Raw genomic sequence first — 19,310 nt, 5'->3', positions numbered from 1 at the left:
AAAGGTTGTACAAGAAAATACAGCTCCACACAACATCACTATACAAGGTTTTATTTGCATTAAATGTTAGTTACTGCATTTTAAATGTACAGTGATCAGTTCCCTTTATAATCCATCAGTCAGTACAGTTGACATTACTGCATTCAGGAAAACTCACCATTATAATGAAAACAGTTGCAGCATATGAACTTGAATTCGTTATAAAAATATGACCGTATACACAATTTCAGGTATTGCATCAGTGCATATTTAGCAGCGTAGATGATTGCCACAAGGCACATAGTAAGTGATACAGGTGAAAAAACAGTAACTTGATTGTAGAAGAAAGTAGAAACAAAATTTTCAGTGGTTATGTCCCTTGAGAAATAAGAATATATATATATATATATATATGCCATTTCCATTCATACATAACAGTACAATATGTGTATTGGACCCTTAGTGATTACAAGAAACAAAATGTGTGGAAGTCGAGAGATGCCAAGCAGCTTTCTACCAGACCAGCTAATTGGTCTTCTACGTGTTGCAAAGGGATTAGAACAAGCCGTATTGTTCATAGAGCAGATACATGGAATTTCATAATGAAAGTAATAATGCACCCAGTCTACAAACTCAAACTCCCTGTAGCGAGTAGAAACATTAAGTGATCTTGGTTTATCATATACATACATTTGCAGGTTATAAAATATACTGTTAGATGGTTTTAGCAAATTAACTGTGCAGATACAATAACAGGAAGAACAATAAGTGCTTACATTTTTCCCTCATGCCAATATTCATAACAAACCCTTTTGAAACTCCACAGCATATTGCATGTGCTTCACACCATATGAAGACATCAGGAGCAGCTCATAAGCTGTGAGTTTTCAATCCTGTTGAGATCATGTATTGGCTTAATTGGTCACATGAGCATCATACTCAAACTTCATGGCACTGGCAGACTTTATTTCTGGAGTCACTGTTAACAAGAGAGAGCTGAAGGATCCTGCGTCTCCAGTGCTCCACCACGGCCTCCCCTCGCTAAAGAGATTGGTTGGATGCTGGGAACTTGGCTTTTCGATAGCAGTGGCATCTTTGTGCCTTCAAACATCTGTCCATTCATCCTCAAAGGCTTCTCGGGATGTTCTGCTGACACAAGAGGCTGTCGGTCTTCCTCTTCTGAGATTGCAAACACTGGTACCGTGACGTGGTCATCCTCGATGCCTGATATTGGACCTTTGACCTGCAGCTGGCTAGATGGGGCACCGCTGGTGTCGGAGAACGCGTTTGAGGTTGTAATTCTATTCGCTTGTGGTTTGGAGAACTCGGATGTGCCAGAGAGCAGGCCAAAGCATGGAGTGTTGAAACGTGCGCGTCGGAGGTTGCTGGTGGAGTTGAGGCGTCGCTGGCACTGGGCGGGTTGAGTCAGGGGATACGAGGCGTTACTCATGAAGGAGTCGGACTGGCAGCTGTTGGCAGGACTATGAAGAGGAGCATCAGATAGGACCTTTCCCCTTCCAGAGTCTGTAGCTGTGATTGGGAGTCCCTGAGTGCACAGTGACAGTTTAAAAGCAAAAAAAAAACACTGGGAATAGGAACGACTTCCATTTATTGTTTAATGCAAGTTTGTTGCTATACACGTTCAAATTTAAAGATATATAAATATGCATACAGTATATGTGTGTGTGTGTATATATATATATATATATTATTTACTTTTACAAATTAATACTTTTCTTGAACAAAGATGCATTTAATCGATCAAAAATGACAGAAATATTTTGTAAATGTCTAATTGAAATAAATAGTATTCATCAAATAATCCTGAAAAACAAATGGTTTACAGTTTAATATGTATCCCAAGTATATCATGGGGATATATATATATATATATATATATACACACATACACATACACATACGCATACACATACACATACACATACACATACACATACACTACCAGTCAAAAGTTTGGGATCAAACTTTTGACCGGTATAAATGAATAAATGCAGCCCTTATGAGCATAAGAGAATTCTTTAAAAAACATTACAAGTCTTACTGATCCCAAACTTTTGACCGGTAGTCTGTGTGTGTGTGTGTGTGTATATATATATATATACACACACATACATATACACAGTATGAAATAACAATTTTTTTATTTATTTGCCACCACCTGTGCTAGAGTGCTAAAGAAAATAAATATATGATTAATGCTATGATGAAGACAACCATGGACATCATTAGGAGCACATTTATGTGTCCTAATGATAGGTTGTCAGTCTTGATATCTTTAAATATCTCACTAATGAACTTTTAATCATATTTTGTGTGATAAATCTGATAAAAATGCCTTATGCATCAATACTCACACGGTCCACCAGCTTTGTGAATGGGCTGGTTGAGTTCCAGCTGCACCATTTCTTATGGAGTTGAGGAAGAGGTGGAAGGAGATCCTGGAAGGTTCGGACGCTCCATGCTCGTGGTCGTGCGCTGTTTGTCGATCCGGCATGGCTGCTCTTTGTCACAGAAGGCAGCGCTTGGTCTGGAGTCGGCCAGTCAAAGGGGCGGCTGGGTCCCGTGTCACTATGTCTCAGAAAACGGTCTTGTTGCTATAAAAGACTGAACAAATTTAGAAGAAGAAAAAAAAAATCCCTTGTGGTGGAATGAATACTTGATATGGCAGCAACTACTAATTCATTAGAATAACTGCTTGTAAGGCACTCTGGATAAAAGTGTGTACTAAATGCAAAAATTTACAAGTGATTCACTTGGAAATATTATGCATTTTTATTGTTTACTTGTATAACAGTAGTTTTACTTTACTACATTAAATAATGTTTATTCTTAATTTGTAATATATTATATGTTTTAGCATGGATGCATTAAAGGGGTCATATGATGTTGCTAAAAAGAACATTATTTGGTGTATTTGGTGTAATGAAATGTTTATGCGGTTTAAGGTAAAAAAAAAACATTATTTTCCACATACTGTACATTATTGTTTCTCTATGCCCCGCCTTTCTGAAATGCGTTGATTTTTACAAAGCTCATCGGTCTGAAAAGCGAGGTGTGCTGTGATTGGCCAGCTATCCAGTGCGTTGTGATTGGCCGAATACCTCAAGCGTGTGATGGAAATGTTACACCCCTTGCCATATTGTGATACCTTGTCCCGGCCGGAGCAACGAGACAAAAACATTAAAACCCATTATGAACGAGGCATTTGTTGCATCCAGTGGGGACATAATTACTGATTATAATGACTTATACTGTCTTTTTACGCGTTGCATTGCATCGCGCCGCGTAAACATAAAACTATGTCTGCATTTGTGATCGGAGAAATGACAAACAAGCGCTACTCTACACTGCCCAAAACTCGCATTTGGATCGTCAGTGGCAAATTCTTTAAATATAAAAAAACGTACTTACAGTTTGTGAGTCAGAACAGCCGGCATTGTAGTCTACTCTACCAGGATCAGGAAACAGTCCTCCATAAAATGCGCTGGACACATTGGAATATTTAGGTTTAAGTGTTCTGGAACAGTGTTGTAAATACAACTTAACCACTGGTTTCTAGCCGTGTCCTCTTTTGGAAGGCCAAACAAAGTAGTTTTGCTTTCACAACGAAACAGCGTCACACAAGGTGGGCTTGAGTGAGCTGTGGCCGGTGGGCTTGAGAACGGCGCGGCGGGCGGGCTTGCGGCAACCACGTGACGACCCCGGGCTGGACTCCGCTTCGTCCACAGTGAAAGCCGATCCGGCGATCCACAGCGCGAAGTTGATGTATTTCCTCAGCAACCAGCACGGATCAGCTCCAGGCATGATGAAGCGGATATCGTCCTCTTTTGGAAGGCCAAACAAAGTAGTTTTGCTTTCACAACGAAACACAGCGTCTTCACGACATGGCGGCGGCGGCAACAATACTACAGCGAGAATAAATGTTATGCCTTCTTCCTTTGCGTGAACATTTGGGCGGCATTATGCAAATCTTCCCACATCGTGACGTAGACATGTGGGGGCGTGTTAGAACGAGCCGTTTTAGGTAGGCGTCTTTAACTTTTATAAAGAATAAATCTTTGGATTTGAGACTTTAGTCTTTGCAACTTTACAGATCTTCTTTATGCTCTTTAAGAGCTTGTAACACTCCAAAGAGAAAGGAAAAATTGAAATCGCATCATATGACCCCTTTAAATTGATGAAATATGACAGTAAAGACAAAAAAATCTATTTCAAATAAATGCTGTTAATAGCTGCTGAAAATTCAGCTTTGCCAACACATAAATTACTAAAACATAATTAATAAAATAGAAAACTTAAGTTGTAATAACATTTCATAATATGACTGATTTTACTGTATTTATCAAATAAATGCAATTGTTATTAATCCCATGTATCTTTTATTAAAATAATTTGAGCATCATAAATGGCCAATAATGACTCAAAGTTGCTTGAAATTAAATTGTATAATGAATAAACTTTCATCAGTGTAAATAAACTAATAAATGAGAGAATTTGGCTTGGATTTCAAGCTTTCAGTGTAGTATATGAACCTGCTGAGATCAGGGAAGCTACATCCAGAGAGACCAGCTGTTGCTTTAGGAGTTTAGGAGACTGATATCTAAATGAGGTCTGCGACAGGCAAAGACCTCCAAATGTGTCAGTCAACTGTTAATTGGACGTGCAGCATGTGGGTAAGTATCAGAAGGGCTTTTCTCATCAGTAGGAGTTTGACAGTCGTCACACGTGATCTCCAACAGCTCCCCATGTCTAGACGAGTATTATGCCGGATTTAATCTTGAGCTGTTCTGGCATGGTTTTGTATTTTTAACCAAAACAATACCAAATTGTCTGGTTGTGGGTGAAGGCAAAAACAAAAAGGGATAAAGAATCTACAGCACAAAACAGCTGTAGCCAGACACCAGAGATGCAGGTTTCTGATTCTTCTCAAACCTCCTTGGATGAACTCACAGCTTGGCAAATTTTTCATGTCACCTTTCAGAGCCAAAGCAGCATGGCCCACACACACACACACACACACACACACACACACACACTTGTGCAGAAACACAGAGCTGGAGCTGGGAAATTGGCTACAGGCGGATAGCATTCATTAGTCAGAGCTATTAGCGGGCCAGCTCGCCCATCGGCTGCCAGAGTCTCTGCGTCCCAGCAGCCTCTAGTGAAGAGCTACTTCTCTGCCCCTCATCCAGAACATCACCACACACCATGAAGTTTGGCCTCCATCAGCGTACTACACTGCACCAGCTATTCAAGCTGAAAACAATTCAGTGTCATGAAGAACGCCTGAAACTACCAAGCAAAAGTAAACAGAGTATCTCTTATAGTACTAAGATCAATAAACCATATTTATATAAATAATATATAAAGATTAGCAAAATGTTCTGCTTGAAAAATGTGCTTGTTATTATTATTTTTTTATTCAAATAAAAGCTACTGGGTTTAATATTTTGTGGCTTAATCTGAAAAAATATATACAATTCAAAAGTTAGATTTTGTCTTGTTAAGAAATGTTATTTTTAAGATCCAAATTAGCATACTCGATTTCTGAAGGATCATGTGACACCGAAGATTGGCGTAATGACTTTGGGAAACTTTTTTAATTGTTATAATATTTCACAATATTATTGTTTTTACTGTACTTTAAACAAATAAATTCAGCCAAAATAAATAAGAAAGCATACAATACTTCAATAACAGTTTAAAAAAATCTTGCCAACCCCAAACTTTTGAATGGCAGTGTACAAAACATATCAAAATTTCTCATCTATCTCTGGATGTAGCAATGTACAGAAGAATCAGATACTCACAGTATGTGGAGAGAAAGGCAGTTGGGCTGAGTTGGGTGCAGAAGCGATGACAAAAACCTCATCTGTGCCTAATTCTAATTCAGTCAAACCACTGGAGAACTGCTCTAGTGCGGCCTTCTCTGACACGTCACATACTCCATTCACTGAAGACCCTTCAGAGCACAACACAGCGAACATATGGAATATTTATAAAACAATTTTAAATACTTCAGTTTAACATGCATATACAAAGCTGAATAACTTAATAATTTGCCATGGTGTCAAATAAACCTCAGGTCAGTGCCTCGGTGCTTGTTTAAAGGTTAAATGGAACCATTAAAGTTCTCTAGCTGGTATGATTGGACTAAGCTAAAATGATGGGGGATTTCAGATTTACAGCTTAGTATAAACTAAAGCCAATGTCCCTCTTAAGTACCCCTTACTGCATTATGGTCTTGACTTCTCATTATGATAAAGTGATGTGTTTGGGAAATATACAGTATATAGCTAAACCTAAAAAAAACAAAAAAACATTTCATTTGAAAAGGTTACTGCTGAACTTTCACAAAATCATATTTTCCCACCATAAGTCACATCAGTCATCAACAAACACGTTTAAAGACTGGATCCACATATTTAGGACTGGGAGTAATACGTATTTATCATTACTACTAATGATACTGCAATGAAAAAAAAAATCACATTATTATTATTATTATACCACATATAAAGTTGCATTAAAAATTAAAAGGTCAAAATGCACCTTCTGTTGTTTCAGTAGAGACATATAAAACAATTTTTAAAAAACTATTAAAACATTATATAAAACATTATATTGCCTCATGCCTGTTTTTAAATGAGTTGTTATTTATTTAAACACATTGTTTTCATTCAAACATGCTTCCTTTAAGATCAAAAAACTATATCAAATATAACATTTTATAATTACTTCCATGTGCTTTGAATACAGGAGGAAATTCATTTTTCAGCAAGCTACACACTAATAGAGCTCTGGTGGTCTTATTATACTGTTCCTGAATTACAGTAATTTAGCCTATTTTCTGTTCCTTGAAGAGACTAATTAATCTCAATGTATAGGTTCAGAAAGGGCACAAATTAACTCTGCAGCTTTACCAAAAGGAACGAAGTGACCCCTAAGTTCCCTTCATCTGACAACATCAATTAAGAAAACAATAAATCTGGGGGAGAGAGAAGGGGAGGGAGAGCGAGAGAGAGGTAGACTCATGGATTGAGGGAGTGATGTGGAAGGGAAAAGAGAATAAGGCAGAGGGACAGATAAAGAGACACTAAGCACCTGTATGGGACAGACTGCGGTTGAGGGAATGGTTGTTGTTGTCGTTCACTGTACCCGACTGCTGCTCCAAGTGATTAGGAGAAACCATCTGAAGTTCACTCACATCTGCCGCTGAATTTAGCACTCCTTCTGGAACCTACAACAGAGTACCTCACATTATTTCTACATGAACAGACAGGGTCCAAAATAATCGCTTGCCAAAGCACCAAATGACAGCACAAACTGGCTTCGACAGGTGAATTCTCACCACCAAAATAAGAGACAAAATCACTATGTGCATTCACATTTTTGTGTGTGAGAGATCAAGTCTGCTTATCTATATACACACATATTTAAATATTTAATATGCAAGGAGTAATTTTTAGAATTTAAATAAAGCATAAAATAATTTATACATAATATTTTGTATACAAAATACATGTTAATTATTTTAGCTTCATGTCCAGTATGAATCATTTATGGATGGAACATTTCATCAATTCACTCAACATTGCCAAATGTGGGGGAAAAAAGTCATTTTGGATCCTGGATGCAGTACAAATGCTTCCTCAACTTTCATAAAGGTGGGGTCCTCTCTGAATTCAGTGTGCCATCTGAAAGAAGAACATATGTCTATGTTGACTGTTTACCTCTGAGCTGATGGAAGAGGAAGCATTGGCACCTTTTGCGCATAGTTTTGGCCTGGGAAAACAACAGAACACAGGTAACATCCTTTTGTTTGCTTTTAATTACTATTACTGGTCATCAAATGTTCCATTAAATAACTGTTTACTTCTCCTAGCTCAACGACATTGAAATATCTGCTATAAAATCTGGTCACACACATTCAAAGAACCAAACTCATTTCCGATTTGCTTCGCATACACCAGTATAATTTTGTAAGAGTGTGTTGAAGGGTGAACTGGATATTTCATCTGCCTGATTCATGCTGTAAAATTGAATGTAATAGCATGACCTCTAAAGTTAAGGTCATGTCATGAGTAAAGGAAACTTCATTTGAAAATGCACCCTTAGTCTCTCAACATATTAAAATATCACAATACACATATATTAATGGAACATATATTAAAGGGGTCATATGATGTTGCTAAAAAGAACATTATTTTGTGTATTTGGTGTAATGAAATGTGTTTATGCGGTTTAAGGTCCAAAAAACACATTATTTTCCGCATACTGTACATTATTGTTTCTCCTCTATGCCCCGCCTTTCTGAAACGCGTGTCAAGCATGTGACAGAAATGTTACGCCCCTTACCATATTGTGATGCCCCATCAGGCCGGAGCGTAACATAAAGCCATGTCTGCATTTGTGATCGGAGAAATGACAAACTACAAACGCAACTCTACACCGCCCAAAACTCGCGTTTGAATCATCAGTGGCAAATTCTTTAAATATAAAAAACTTACTTACAGTCTGTGAGTCATAACAGCCGGAATTGTAGTCTACTCTACCAGGATCAGGAAACAGTCCTCCATAAAATGTGCTGCACACATCTGAATATTTGGGTTGAAGTGTTCTGACTGGAACAGTGTTGTAAATACAACTTAACCATTGATTTCTAGTCATGTCCTCTTTTGGAAGGCCAAACAAAGTAGTTCGAAACAGCGTCACACGCGGCGGCGGCCTAGAGTGAGGAACGGCTGGCGGGCTGATTCGATGAAGGAGCAGCTGGCGGGCTTGCGGCAACCACATTTGACGACCCCGGGCTGGACTCCGCTTCGTCCACGGTGAAAGCCGATCCGGCCATTCACCGCGCAAGGTTGACGAAGCGGATATCGTCCTCTTTTGGAAAGCCAAACAAAGTAGTTTCGCTTTCACAACGAAACACAGTGAGACGGCATGGCGGCGGCAACAATACTACAGCGAGAATAAAAGTTACGCCTTCCTTCTTTGCGTGAACATTTGGGCGGCGTTATGCAAATCTTCCCACATCGTGACGTAGACATGTGGGGGCGTGTTAGAACGAGCCGTTTTAGGTAGGCGTGTTTGACTCAACTTTTATAAAGAATATCTCTTTGTATTTGAGACTTTAGTCTTTGCAACTTTACAGATCTTCTTTATGCCATTTGTAACACTCCAAAGAGAAAGGAAAAATTGAAATAGCATCATGACCCCTTTAAAATGACAATTTATTTGCATACATTCATTTTATACGTTGTAAATTGCATTGTTAAAAGCCAAAAACAATTTAAGTAAATAAACAAAAGAAATTCTGTTCATAACAGGGAAAAAAATAAAACTGAAATGGCCCTGTTCACACATTATTAAAATCTGTCTTCAATGTGAATGGATCACCTAAGATGTATGTTAATACCAGGTGTAAACAGAGCCAATAAAAGGCACTGGCAATGATTACTTCCACACAGACAAACTGCGCAGTAACTCTGGGCTTCATAAATCAGTTCTGTGAGTGTCAAAAGTCACACTGTTATTCCCATTGGGACCAACCAAGAATAAATCTTACATGATGGATTCTTTAAAATGTCATGCTTGTGTGTTAACAAAAAATTGAAACATCTTTAAGGTCAATGGCCTCTTGTTTTCTCTATTCTACCCTTTCTCGCGGCTTCTTCCATTTCTTCCGCTTTCTTTTCTCTGTATTGTGTGACTGCACCTTGCTTTTGTGCATTTAGTTTAATGCCAGGTGCGGAACCAAGAAGAACATGCTCAGGTATGAATAGTGTTTTAACATCAAAGTGTTTTCGAAAAAGGAGAAGAAAGACGATTTAAGCTGCCAACAATGGTGAAAAATACCTCCAGCTGTGTCAACACAAACTCATCTGAATTAGGTTGTTAAGGACATGGTACTGTGTATGCCACATCTGACTAATTCTAAAGTGAATGAATGAGAGAATAACTGTGATACTGACAGCTAGTTATGGACGTAGAGTGAAGTTATGAAATGCTGAATATGAAGAATTAAATGTCACGATGACATTTATATTATAAATGTCACATAATTATTCATAATTTAATTGTTTTTGAAGGAAATCTCTTAAACGCAAACAAGGCTGCTTTTACTTGATCAAAAATACAGTGAAAACAGCAATATTGTGAAATATTATTACAATTTAAAATAACTATTTTCTATTTTATTACATTGTAAGATGTAATTTATTCCAGTGAAGGCAAAGCTGAATTTTCATCAGGCATTAATCCAGTCTTTAATGTCACATGATCCTTCAGAAATCATACTAATATGCTGATTGAAAACAATAGTGTTACTTAATACTTTTGTGGAAACTGTGATACATTTTTCAGGATAAATAGAAAGTTCAAAAGAACAGCATTTATTTGAAACAGAAATCTTTTGTAACATTATAAAACGCCTTTAATGTCACTTTTGATCAATTGAATGAATTTCCTACTGAAGTATTAATATCTTTAAACATACTGACTTCAAAAACAACAGCAGCAGCATGTGTATGTGTATGTGTACCTACCTACCTACATACATACATGCATATAAATAAATTAATGTAGACATTATATATAAATATGTCCATCACTGGTTCACCCAGCAACTGAATGACAGATATGTTTGCATGGCAGATCAACTGCAAGTAAATCTCTCCACATCCTTACCTGAAAATCACACAGAGGATGCCAGCAAGGGCCACAGCAAACACAATTGTTCCACTTATAGCACCGAGCAGTGCACCAGTTCTGCTGTCCGAGGTCACTAGCGATCTCTGCTGTTCTCTTGTGGCTGCCTGTGTTTGATTCTGATAATGGAAGAGGAGAGCGAAACCACGGCCCCAGTGAGTAGTGGTAATCAACTCCATAATGACCTCCACCATGTCATCATCAGACCCAAACACCAACTGGCTGCTAGAAGGGCGTCTAGAACCACAGAATCGGGAGGAGAATGTCATGAGATCAGATATGTAGAGGACATCATGGGGACAGGCATCAAACAAAGGTGGCTGGGTCTCAGTGCTCAAAGCGTCATCTGTTTCTGTGGCTGTATGTGGGCTTGTAGAGATAAAGTCACTGGCTGCTCTTGATGCCTGAGATGAAATAGAATTTCTGTTTTCAACTGGAAGAGATGCTTGTGGAGCTGAGGGGGAATCAGAAAGCATTTTGGCAGAATTGGAAACTTTGGTCATCTCCATTTTGGTGGACTGCTCTTGGATCACCACTTGCTTGACATCCTCTCTGTGTGTGGACTGGGGTTCCTTTGGACTCCCGAGGCTTTTTGATACAAGCGAGCCACCATCTTTCAGTTCCTCATCCACAATGGCAGCAGATGTGGTGGTATATCTTGCAGGACTGTTGTGACTCTCAAAGACATCAAAATCAAACATCTCCATGACTAGCTGATGACCAACAGGTACAAAGAACTGCCAAACACAGTGAGTTCCAGATGAATAGTTATACGGGAAGCCAGGTGACAGAATGAGGCCCTGCACATCCACAACATCCACCTTGGCGCCACAATCAAAGTAAACCTAAAGACAGAGAGGAAAAAAAAAACCATCATGCAGTTCCACCTGGAACCAAACTTAATTATGATTACAAACAAGACCATGAGACCTAGTTAATGGTTTTGCTTACATGTTAAAGGTGATATTTTTTATTCCCATGACAGAATATTTTACAGCTATCCAAAAGTAAAAGATCCAATCAAATCTACATTATGCATACATCAAATTTAGGACAAGTTCTTGATGTTTACAAAATGTCCTGTTTCAACAGATAATAAGATCTTGTGCTTATCAAGAACACTGGGGCGCCTCAGCTGTCATTCAAGTGGGCCTTAAGATTACTTAAAAATGATATAAATAAGACAAAAGAAGCTTTTAAATGATCTGAATAACTAAAAATCAAAAATTTTACATGTACCCCCTCAACAACGGTTTGTTAGAACATTTAAGTCTTGGAAAACATGGACATAACCTAAACCGGGAAAAGCGTGATTACTAGACCTATAAACTGAAATTAATAAACTGTTAAAACACTATAGGCATTTTTATTATGATAGTTATGCCAATGTGTAAAACATTTTATTGGGTAAAATTAAGTTTGATTTTTTTTTTCAATCCTTAATCTCAGTAAATGACAAACAACTGGAAGAGTCATGTAAATCAATTTTTTAAAAGTGTGGGAGCCCTGAAGAACATTCAGCTCCTAAAACTTATGGAATCATGAAATGTAATATAATTATTGTAATTTTTTTTAATTTACAGAAAGCAGAAACACTCAGAGATTAAAATAATTTTGAAAACAAAATGGGCTAGGGGTCCTTTAAATATTATTGTAGAAAGCGGGGGGCCTTGGTTTAAAGCTGTACAATGCAATGAAATAATATAACACTTAGAAAATGATAATCATATTGTACAAATTAGAATTTCTGTGCACATTAAATAGTAAAATCACCTTCCGTGACACTATCTGCAACACTTTCATGTGGAGGTCAAACATGAAAAGACAAAGATTACAAACAATGGACATTTCTGCACTACTTGAATGTAGATTCAGATAAACATGTTGAAAGAAAATTATAATACATCTAATAGCAGTGGAGAATCAGCAGTATGTTCAAGATAATTCTTCCCAGAACCTGCGCTCCAGGGGTTATGGTCCTAAAACATCTTAACAGGCTGCGGTAGTTCTAGCATAAAAAAATTCAAGAGGATGGAACGAGTTCAACAAACCAACGGGAAAGTCTTTGGCTCTGCTCCGGTTCATTCGATGTAACATTAAACATAGGTAAACAATTTTGGCAGTCATAGCTGGTCTGACGGTAAGTCATTCGATGCTAGAAAACTACATAAAGCATTGCCCTAATTTGATCGTTTCAGAGCAATAACAACAGACAGCTGTGAAAGAAGCCCACCGAGCAACAAAACTAAATGTTCTGTTCAGAAAATTAGCTTCGGTCTGCCTCTCCCAAACTGAACTATTCAACCCTTCCTCCTTCATCGGGTATCAAAGCTGGATATGCTGGCTGCTTTGCTAACCCCAGGGAGGTATTCCTTCAGACATGCTGTTCGTAATATCTCACAGGTGTGCAGGATGAGGGGACCTCGGTATAATTGGAGGCAGATGGAAATCGGGGCTAGACCACTCCAAACCAGACCTTGGCAGGGGCCTGTTTGTTTATTGGGCTTCCTGTTGGCACTGGTTCTGGACTGTGGGAGGGAATAAAAGAACTGCAAGACCTCAACAGCGCCAGACAGGTAACAAGCCTAGCCTCAAGCTACGGCATTATGCAGGACAAAAAGTGAAATTAAAGTCAAGATGAAATACAAAACGATTCAGTTTACTTTCTAAAGATACATTCCTAGTCTTATTGTCATGATTTATTAGTAAACAAGAAAGGTTTCTCTCCATAATCTTCATCAAAATGTTAAAACATGCATTGCCTTTGAAACGACTTTCCCATTCAACTGACATAACCAGGGATGGAAAATATATAATGTTAGCCAATAGCCAAATATCACCTAATTACGCATTTTTTTAGGCAACTGTTTTTTGTTTTTAATCTTGCCTTAATGCAGCATTTTAATGTTGGTTAATATAATAAAGAATGTAATAATTGTAACTAGGGATGTAAATTTTCGATCATTTCCATGATCGATCGCAGTTTAAATTAACAATCAATTAATCGATTAATCATAAACCTTAATGCTGCAAAATGCGTCCATTGCACCGGCATGATAGAATGTGCAAAAGCCACTCAAAAAAAAAAGAAAGAAAAAAACCCCTGCTTTCTCACCCGAATTAAAGGGGTTTTAGTCTGAATAAAATGCTAGTAGCAGGATTGTAAAATGAATAGATGTGATTATGATCATTTGATAAAACGTTTGAGATCATTTTACTTTGTTGACTGTTTCCTGTCCCATCACGGAGACCGCTGAACGCGCCTCTTTAAATGGTTTCGTGGTGCTCGTTGTTGTATTTTAAAACACAATTGCAATGTTTTCAACTGACTTAGTTACTACATTTCAATTGCTTTTAATGTTGAAGAACTTTGTGTTGTTTCTATTTTAATGTACTTTTAAAGTTTAAATCACATTAAAAGCTTCATTTGTACATTATGAATGAATGAATGATGATGCATTTATATACCGTCACCGTCACTCACAGCCGCTCGCACGTGTTTTGCACATGAGCCGCACACAGCCCAAAATTAAATAGCTTAATCGACCATCGATAGCTTTAATTGATTGCATCTCTTGTCGACAATTAATCGATCATCAATTAATCGTTGACATCCCTAATTGTAATGACAACAATTAAAGATAGATTTAAAGATAATTGGAAATAATTACTTATTGAGGGTGATTTTGACCTTCAGCATCCAGAAATTTGAGGCTCAAATAAACATCAAATCTTATTAATTTCATCCTCACATCAATTGATTGCAAACTTTCATATCTGACTTGATTCTGAAATGTAACATTCACTTTTCACAGTCTAATCGGTTCCTGATGGATTCATTTTTCCACATTTAATATTTAGAAAATTTTGTTGCATTACATGCCAATAGTGACAGTTCAAAAATGGGAAAAACACTCTGAGAAAAAAAAAAAAAAACTAAGTTTGCATGGCTGTAACTCAAGAGGTATTACATAGAAGTATTACAGATATCAGTTTCCTTTTAGATTTTGGTTGTTAAACTTTTCTTTTGGTATCTTCATTTTAAGGCCCTATGCGTTTCATTTCCAGAGATTTGGGATTTCAGTGTGGCCCCATGAGTAAACTGTTAAAATTGTTCAGATTTTCAGTGGTCAAAAACCAAACATTGGTCACTTTGCATACAGTGTTTTTTTTTACGAGGAATGACAGAAAAACAAATAATGTTGAAACTAGAAATGCATCTTCTTTCCTTCCATCAAAACAATTGCAGAGCATACCGGAGTGCCATAAATATTATTTTTCCAAAGTTTATGTCCCTGTAACTCATGAAGTATTTAAGTTTCCTCAATATGATTTTATAATTATGGTTCTTAATAAACTTTTTATTTGGTGTGTTCATTTTAAGGCCCTATATGTTTCTGTCCCAGAGATATGGGAATCTCAATGCAGCGCCATGTCCAAATTGTTGAATTCTACCCATTTTCAATGGTTGAAAACCAAATGTGGGTCACTTTGCATAGAGACAATGCTTATTGTATTTAAAGAATAATGTTCATCCAAGACATATATACAGTATGTTATCATATTATTATAATATTTTGCCCTTCATCATTATTTGCTTGTCTTTCTTTGGAAAAATATAAACAAAATCAAAGATGCCACATATTCAGTCAGCTATGTATTTGTACCACAACCCAGTTAAAAAAACATGTCTTGTTGGAGGACAAAGTGAAATCAGTGCAAAAGTCATCTTGAAATGGACAAGGCCACAGTAAATAATCTCAGCTTGACCAGGTCAAAGTAACTTTCAGCTTCATAGCACCTTGTTTCTTCTGCGCACAATTCTACGCTTGATTCTCACCCGGTGTTTCTCTCCATTCAGGCCATTTATCAAACTCAGCTAACAGATCTGTTGGTCAAAGCATCATGTTGTCCAGTTTACCTCAGGTTCATGTGCTACTACACTAATAATTCAGCCTGGTCTCATGTTTATACGTAGGTATTAATACGTAACATTTACAAGCACAAAACGTACACTTTTGTACGTTTTTATTCATGCTAAAACATACAATTTAGACGTATTTCAACGTTTAAAACGTACAAATCGCTACGTATTTTTAGCTAAAAAACGTAAAAATATTTACATATCTTTTATATCATTTAGATATTCGTATCAATGCATTTGTATCATTTTATCAATAAGCAATTTAGATTTTTAGACCCCTTAACCTGCCCCCAAACCTAAATCTACCTATTTTATAGCGAATTGGCATTTTTATCATTTTATTAATACGCGATTTAGACTTTTAGACCCCTTAACCTACCCATTTTATAGCGATATATAAAGAATATAAAACGCAAATGACCGAAATATGCAGGAAAATAAAAATTTTAGTAACAATATAGCATTAAAATATATTTATAGTCGCTAATTCCACTCCTACCTATAAGCCTAAACATTTCTGTACAGTATAAGAAAAACATGACAGACAGATAAATGCAATTACAATCATTTATTTATTGCAAAAATGTCAAAAGCAGTACTAAAAGTAATCCAAATGACGATGCGTTGCACCCGCAGTCCTCTCTGGCGGAATACAGTAGGTTTGTGTGATCCAGAGCAGAATTATGTTGTTAATCGCTGAAAATATTATCCAGATAATTTTCCCGATCCACTCCGTGAACTCGTGAAGGCGCGCGCGCGCATCATTCAAACACACCTCACCAGAAACACGGCATGTCGCAATCTGTGAGGAATGCAGGCGAGAGCCAATGAGCGTTCGATTATCCTGCCGTAAAACCTGTCGCTTGAAGCGGCAACATTTGAATTTGTAAAGAGCGCGTCAGTCAGCGCGGGTTTTGCTGCTTACGGTCGGTCACTAGACTCGCTGCTCGGTATGGAGAAGCAGATCGCCAAAAAAAGGCTTGGATTTGGGTCTGTTCCTCGCAGTCGTATGGATTCGGAAGATTTGGATTACAGCGCACTAATAAAATTGTTTCAATTCGCAATTATAATGCGTTTTTGGTGTATTTTATAGTTCTATTGTCAGTCACAGCATGTCGGAGAAAACTCCTTTTATGGCCCATGGCAATAAAAGTAAACATTATATGACAAGTAAAGGTTAAACGATTGCAGAAATGTTATTTATTTTAAGGTTTAAAGTGAAGTCGTGTTTAACATTATGTAGGCATATTCTTGGAAACGAGCTGGCAGCAGAAATCACAACAAAACGAAATGTTATAATTTCATAAGTAAACGAGTAAACAATTTAATAATGCAATTGAAAACAAGGTAATTCATATGACAACTAAAAATTAATGCCGCGATTTCAATATTCATAAGGATTCATTTTTATGTGTTGTCAATACGTCAGTTTTGTACGTTTAACTGCTGAAAATACGTAAGTATTTGTACGTTTAGAGGCTGAAAATACATCAGTATTGTACGTTTTAGTGCCTGTAAAAACGTAAGTAAATGTAAGTTTTATAGAACCACATTTTACGTAAAATACATACGAATTATCATGAGATCACATTGAATAATTGCATGCCTGACATTTGAGCCGGTCAAATGCCACTCACTGCTGGGATGTAAAGCAGGCTGATTTCAGGTTAGCACAAAAGTTGAGCAATGCACATGATTATGAGAGACAGAGAACAAACTAAACTGGAACAAGAGGTGAAAAAAGGTTCAAGACAAGCATGTAGGGTTATTCCAAGCAAAAATAGGGGAAATGCAAATGATTAAGGTTAATGTTTCACTGAAGTGTGCTGAAGAGGTTTGTGATTCAACCAAACCACCCATCTGCCCTCAGAAAACCATTTGGTTCAACAAGTCCAACATGATTTGGTCTAATTCCAAAAGACAGCAAAAAAAGAAAACTTTAGCAGTGATTTGCAAGATTTTTGTAAGTACCTCCCTCTCTATCTGAAAAAAAAAAGGAACTGGGTCATTACCGTGGCTCCACCATAATACTGGACTATCTGCTGGTTAGGGCAGTGTACCATGCATGGTAGACTTCACATGAATGGCGTCCAAAGTACCACAGTGTGGAATAGGAATTGGGACATTCTTATAATGCCAAACATCCCAGCTCTGTTACATCATCGTCCCGCACTGGCATGGCGTAATTAGTAAAGTTGTCTTTTCTCCCACAGGGGACATTGGAAAGCTTCGCTGTTTGGTTAGATAGCATTTTAATGAAACTAGGGTAATAAGTAGGATACATTTACATAAGGTCCTGCTGGTTATCGCGCCCCAGTTGTGCTACATCAAAAGAGAGCTGAAGATCCCCTTCCTTTTCTGCCAATCACTCACACAATGCACACTTTCATACATAAATGACAGACCATTCAAAGTCATTTACTAGTCAGTGAGCATCATAAAAAATCCATGCTTTTTTTAAAGTCAACATAAAATATCACAACTGACCAAGTTACTTTTTTCATACACCGGTTTACTTTTTGGTCTTATTTATATCTTTTAGAGAAAGAAATTTTTTTTTATTATGTCAAATTTGTATTATGTCAATTTAACCCGCAAACCAAACTTGAGTTGTCATGAAATACTGGAATCTAGGAAAAGTGAAAATTTCTCATTTAGGGTCATGAACAAGTCTTTAAAGTTTTGAAATGTGCATGTGTGCATTCAAAATGTTTATTACGTTTATGAAAATCGTGGGTCACTTTGATGCCACAAAAAAAAAATTATTGCTGGGAATCTTGGCATTGCTAGATTGCCATGCTCAACTGCTTGAGCTTCACAAATGGAAACAAGCAAAAACAAAAATAAAATTATTGGTTACAACACCATTTATAATATTTATATTTTTGGGGAAAAAAATAGTTGCCAAATTTTAAAAACATATGTTCTGATGTTTATTTTTGTTGTAATGTGTGAGAAGCATTAATGTTTACAGGTTTTTTTTTTTTCCAATAGTGTGATTTTTTGTGAATTGTACTGAATCCAGTTACCATCCACGTAAACATTTTACCCAAAATTCGAACATAACACAAGGGTTAAATGGATAGTTCACCCAAAAATGAAAATTCTGTCATTAAATACTCACCCTCATGTCGTTCCAAAACACGCAAGACCTTCGTTCATCTTCGGAACACAAATTAAGATATTTTTGATGGAATCTGAGAGCTGTCTGACCCTGCATAGACAGCAATACAACTGAAATGTTCTCAAGTCCAAAAACATAGCAAGGAGATCTATAAAATAATCCATGTGACATCGGGGGTTCAACCACAATTATACAAAGCTACGAGAATACTTTTTGTGCGCAAAAAAAAAAATAAAAAAACGACTTTATGACACAGCTGACACAGAACAGCACTGTTTACATCCAGCAGATATTCTCCAAAATGACACTACAGGGTGATGCGGAGGAGACGAATTGTTGAATAAAGTTGTTGTTTTTTTTCTTTTGCTCACAAAAATTATTCTCGTAGCTTCGTAAAATTACAGTTGAACCACTGATGTCACATGGATTATTTTATAGATCTCCTTGCTACGTTTCTGGACTTGGGAACATTTCCGTTGTGCGGTCTATGCAGGGTCAGACAGCTCTCAGATTCCATCAAAAATATCTTAATTTGTGTTCCGAAGATGAACG

The 19,310-nt window shown here is 37.1% G+C and overlaps 1 protein-coding gene across 1 annotated transcript in view; it reads right to left on the bottom strand.

Moving 5' to 3' along the window:
• Positions 1 to 34: 34 nt before the first annotated feature.
• LOC107600127 (uncharacterized) overlaps positions 35 to 19,310 on the bottom strand; it is a 30,481-nt gene continuing 11,205 nt past the window's right edge. Inside the window, exons 2-8 of the mRNA XM_016291917.1 lie at positions 18,151 to 18,158; positions 10,690 to 11,555; positions 7,734 to 7,785; positions 7,105 to 7,240; positions 5,811 to 5,962; positions 2,355 to 2,594; positions 35 to 1,525 (exon numbers count right to left, since the gene is read on the bottom strand). Of these exons, the coding sequence (XP_016147403.1) occupies positions 962 to 1,525; positions 2,355 to 2,594; positions 5,811 to 5,962; positions 7,105 to 7,240; positions 7,734 to 7,785; positions 10,690 to 11,417 (1,872 nt within the window). The 5' untranslated portion in view covers positions 11,418 to 11,555; positions 18,151 to 18,158 and the 3' untranslated portion in view covers positions 35 to 961. The remainder of the gene's footprint in view (positions 1,526 to 2,354; positions 2,595 to 5,810; positions 5,963 to 7,104; positions 7,241 to 7,733; positions 7,786 to 10,689; positions 11,556 to 18,150; positions 18,159 to 19,310) is intronic.

This window comes from Sinocyclocheilus grahami, unplaced genomic scaffold, assembly GCF_001515645.1.
Source record: "Sinocyclocheilus grahami isolate Dianchi unplaced genomic scaffold, SAMN03320097.WGS_v1.1 scaffold278.1, whole genome shotgun sequence".
Lineage (NCBI taxonomy): Eukaryota > Metazoa > Chordata > Actinopteri > Cypriniformes > Cyprinidae > Sinocyclocheilus > Sinocyclocheilus grahami.
Note: the sequence above shows the minus strand (reverse complement) of the source record. Positions and strands in the feature narration are given on the sequence as shown.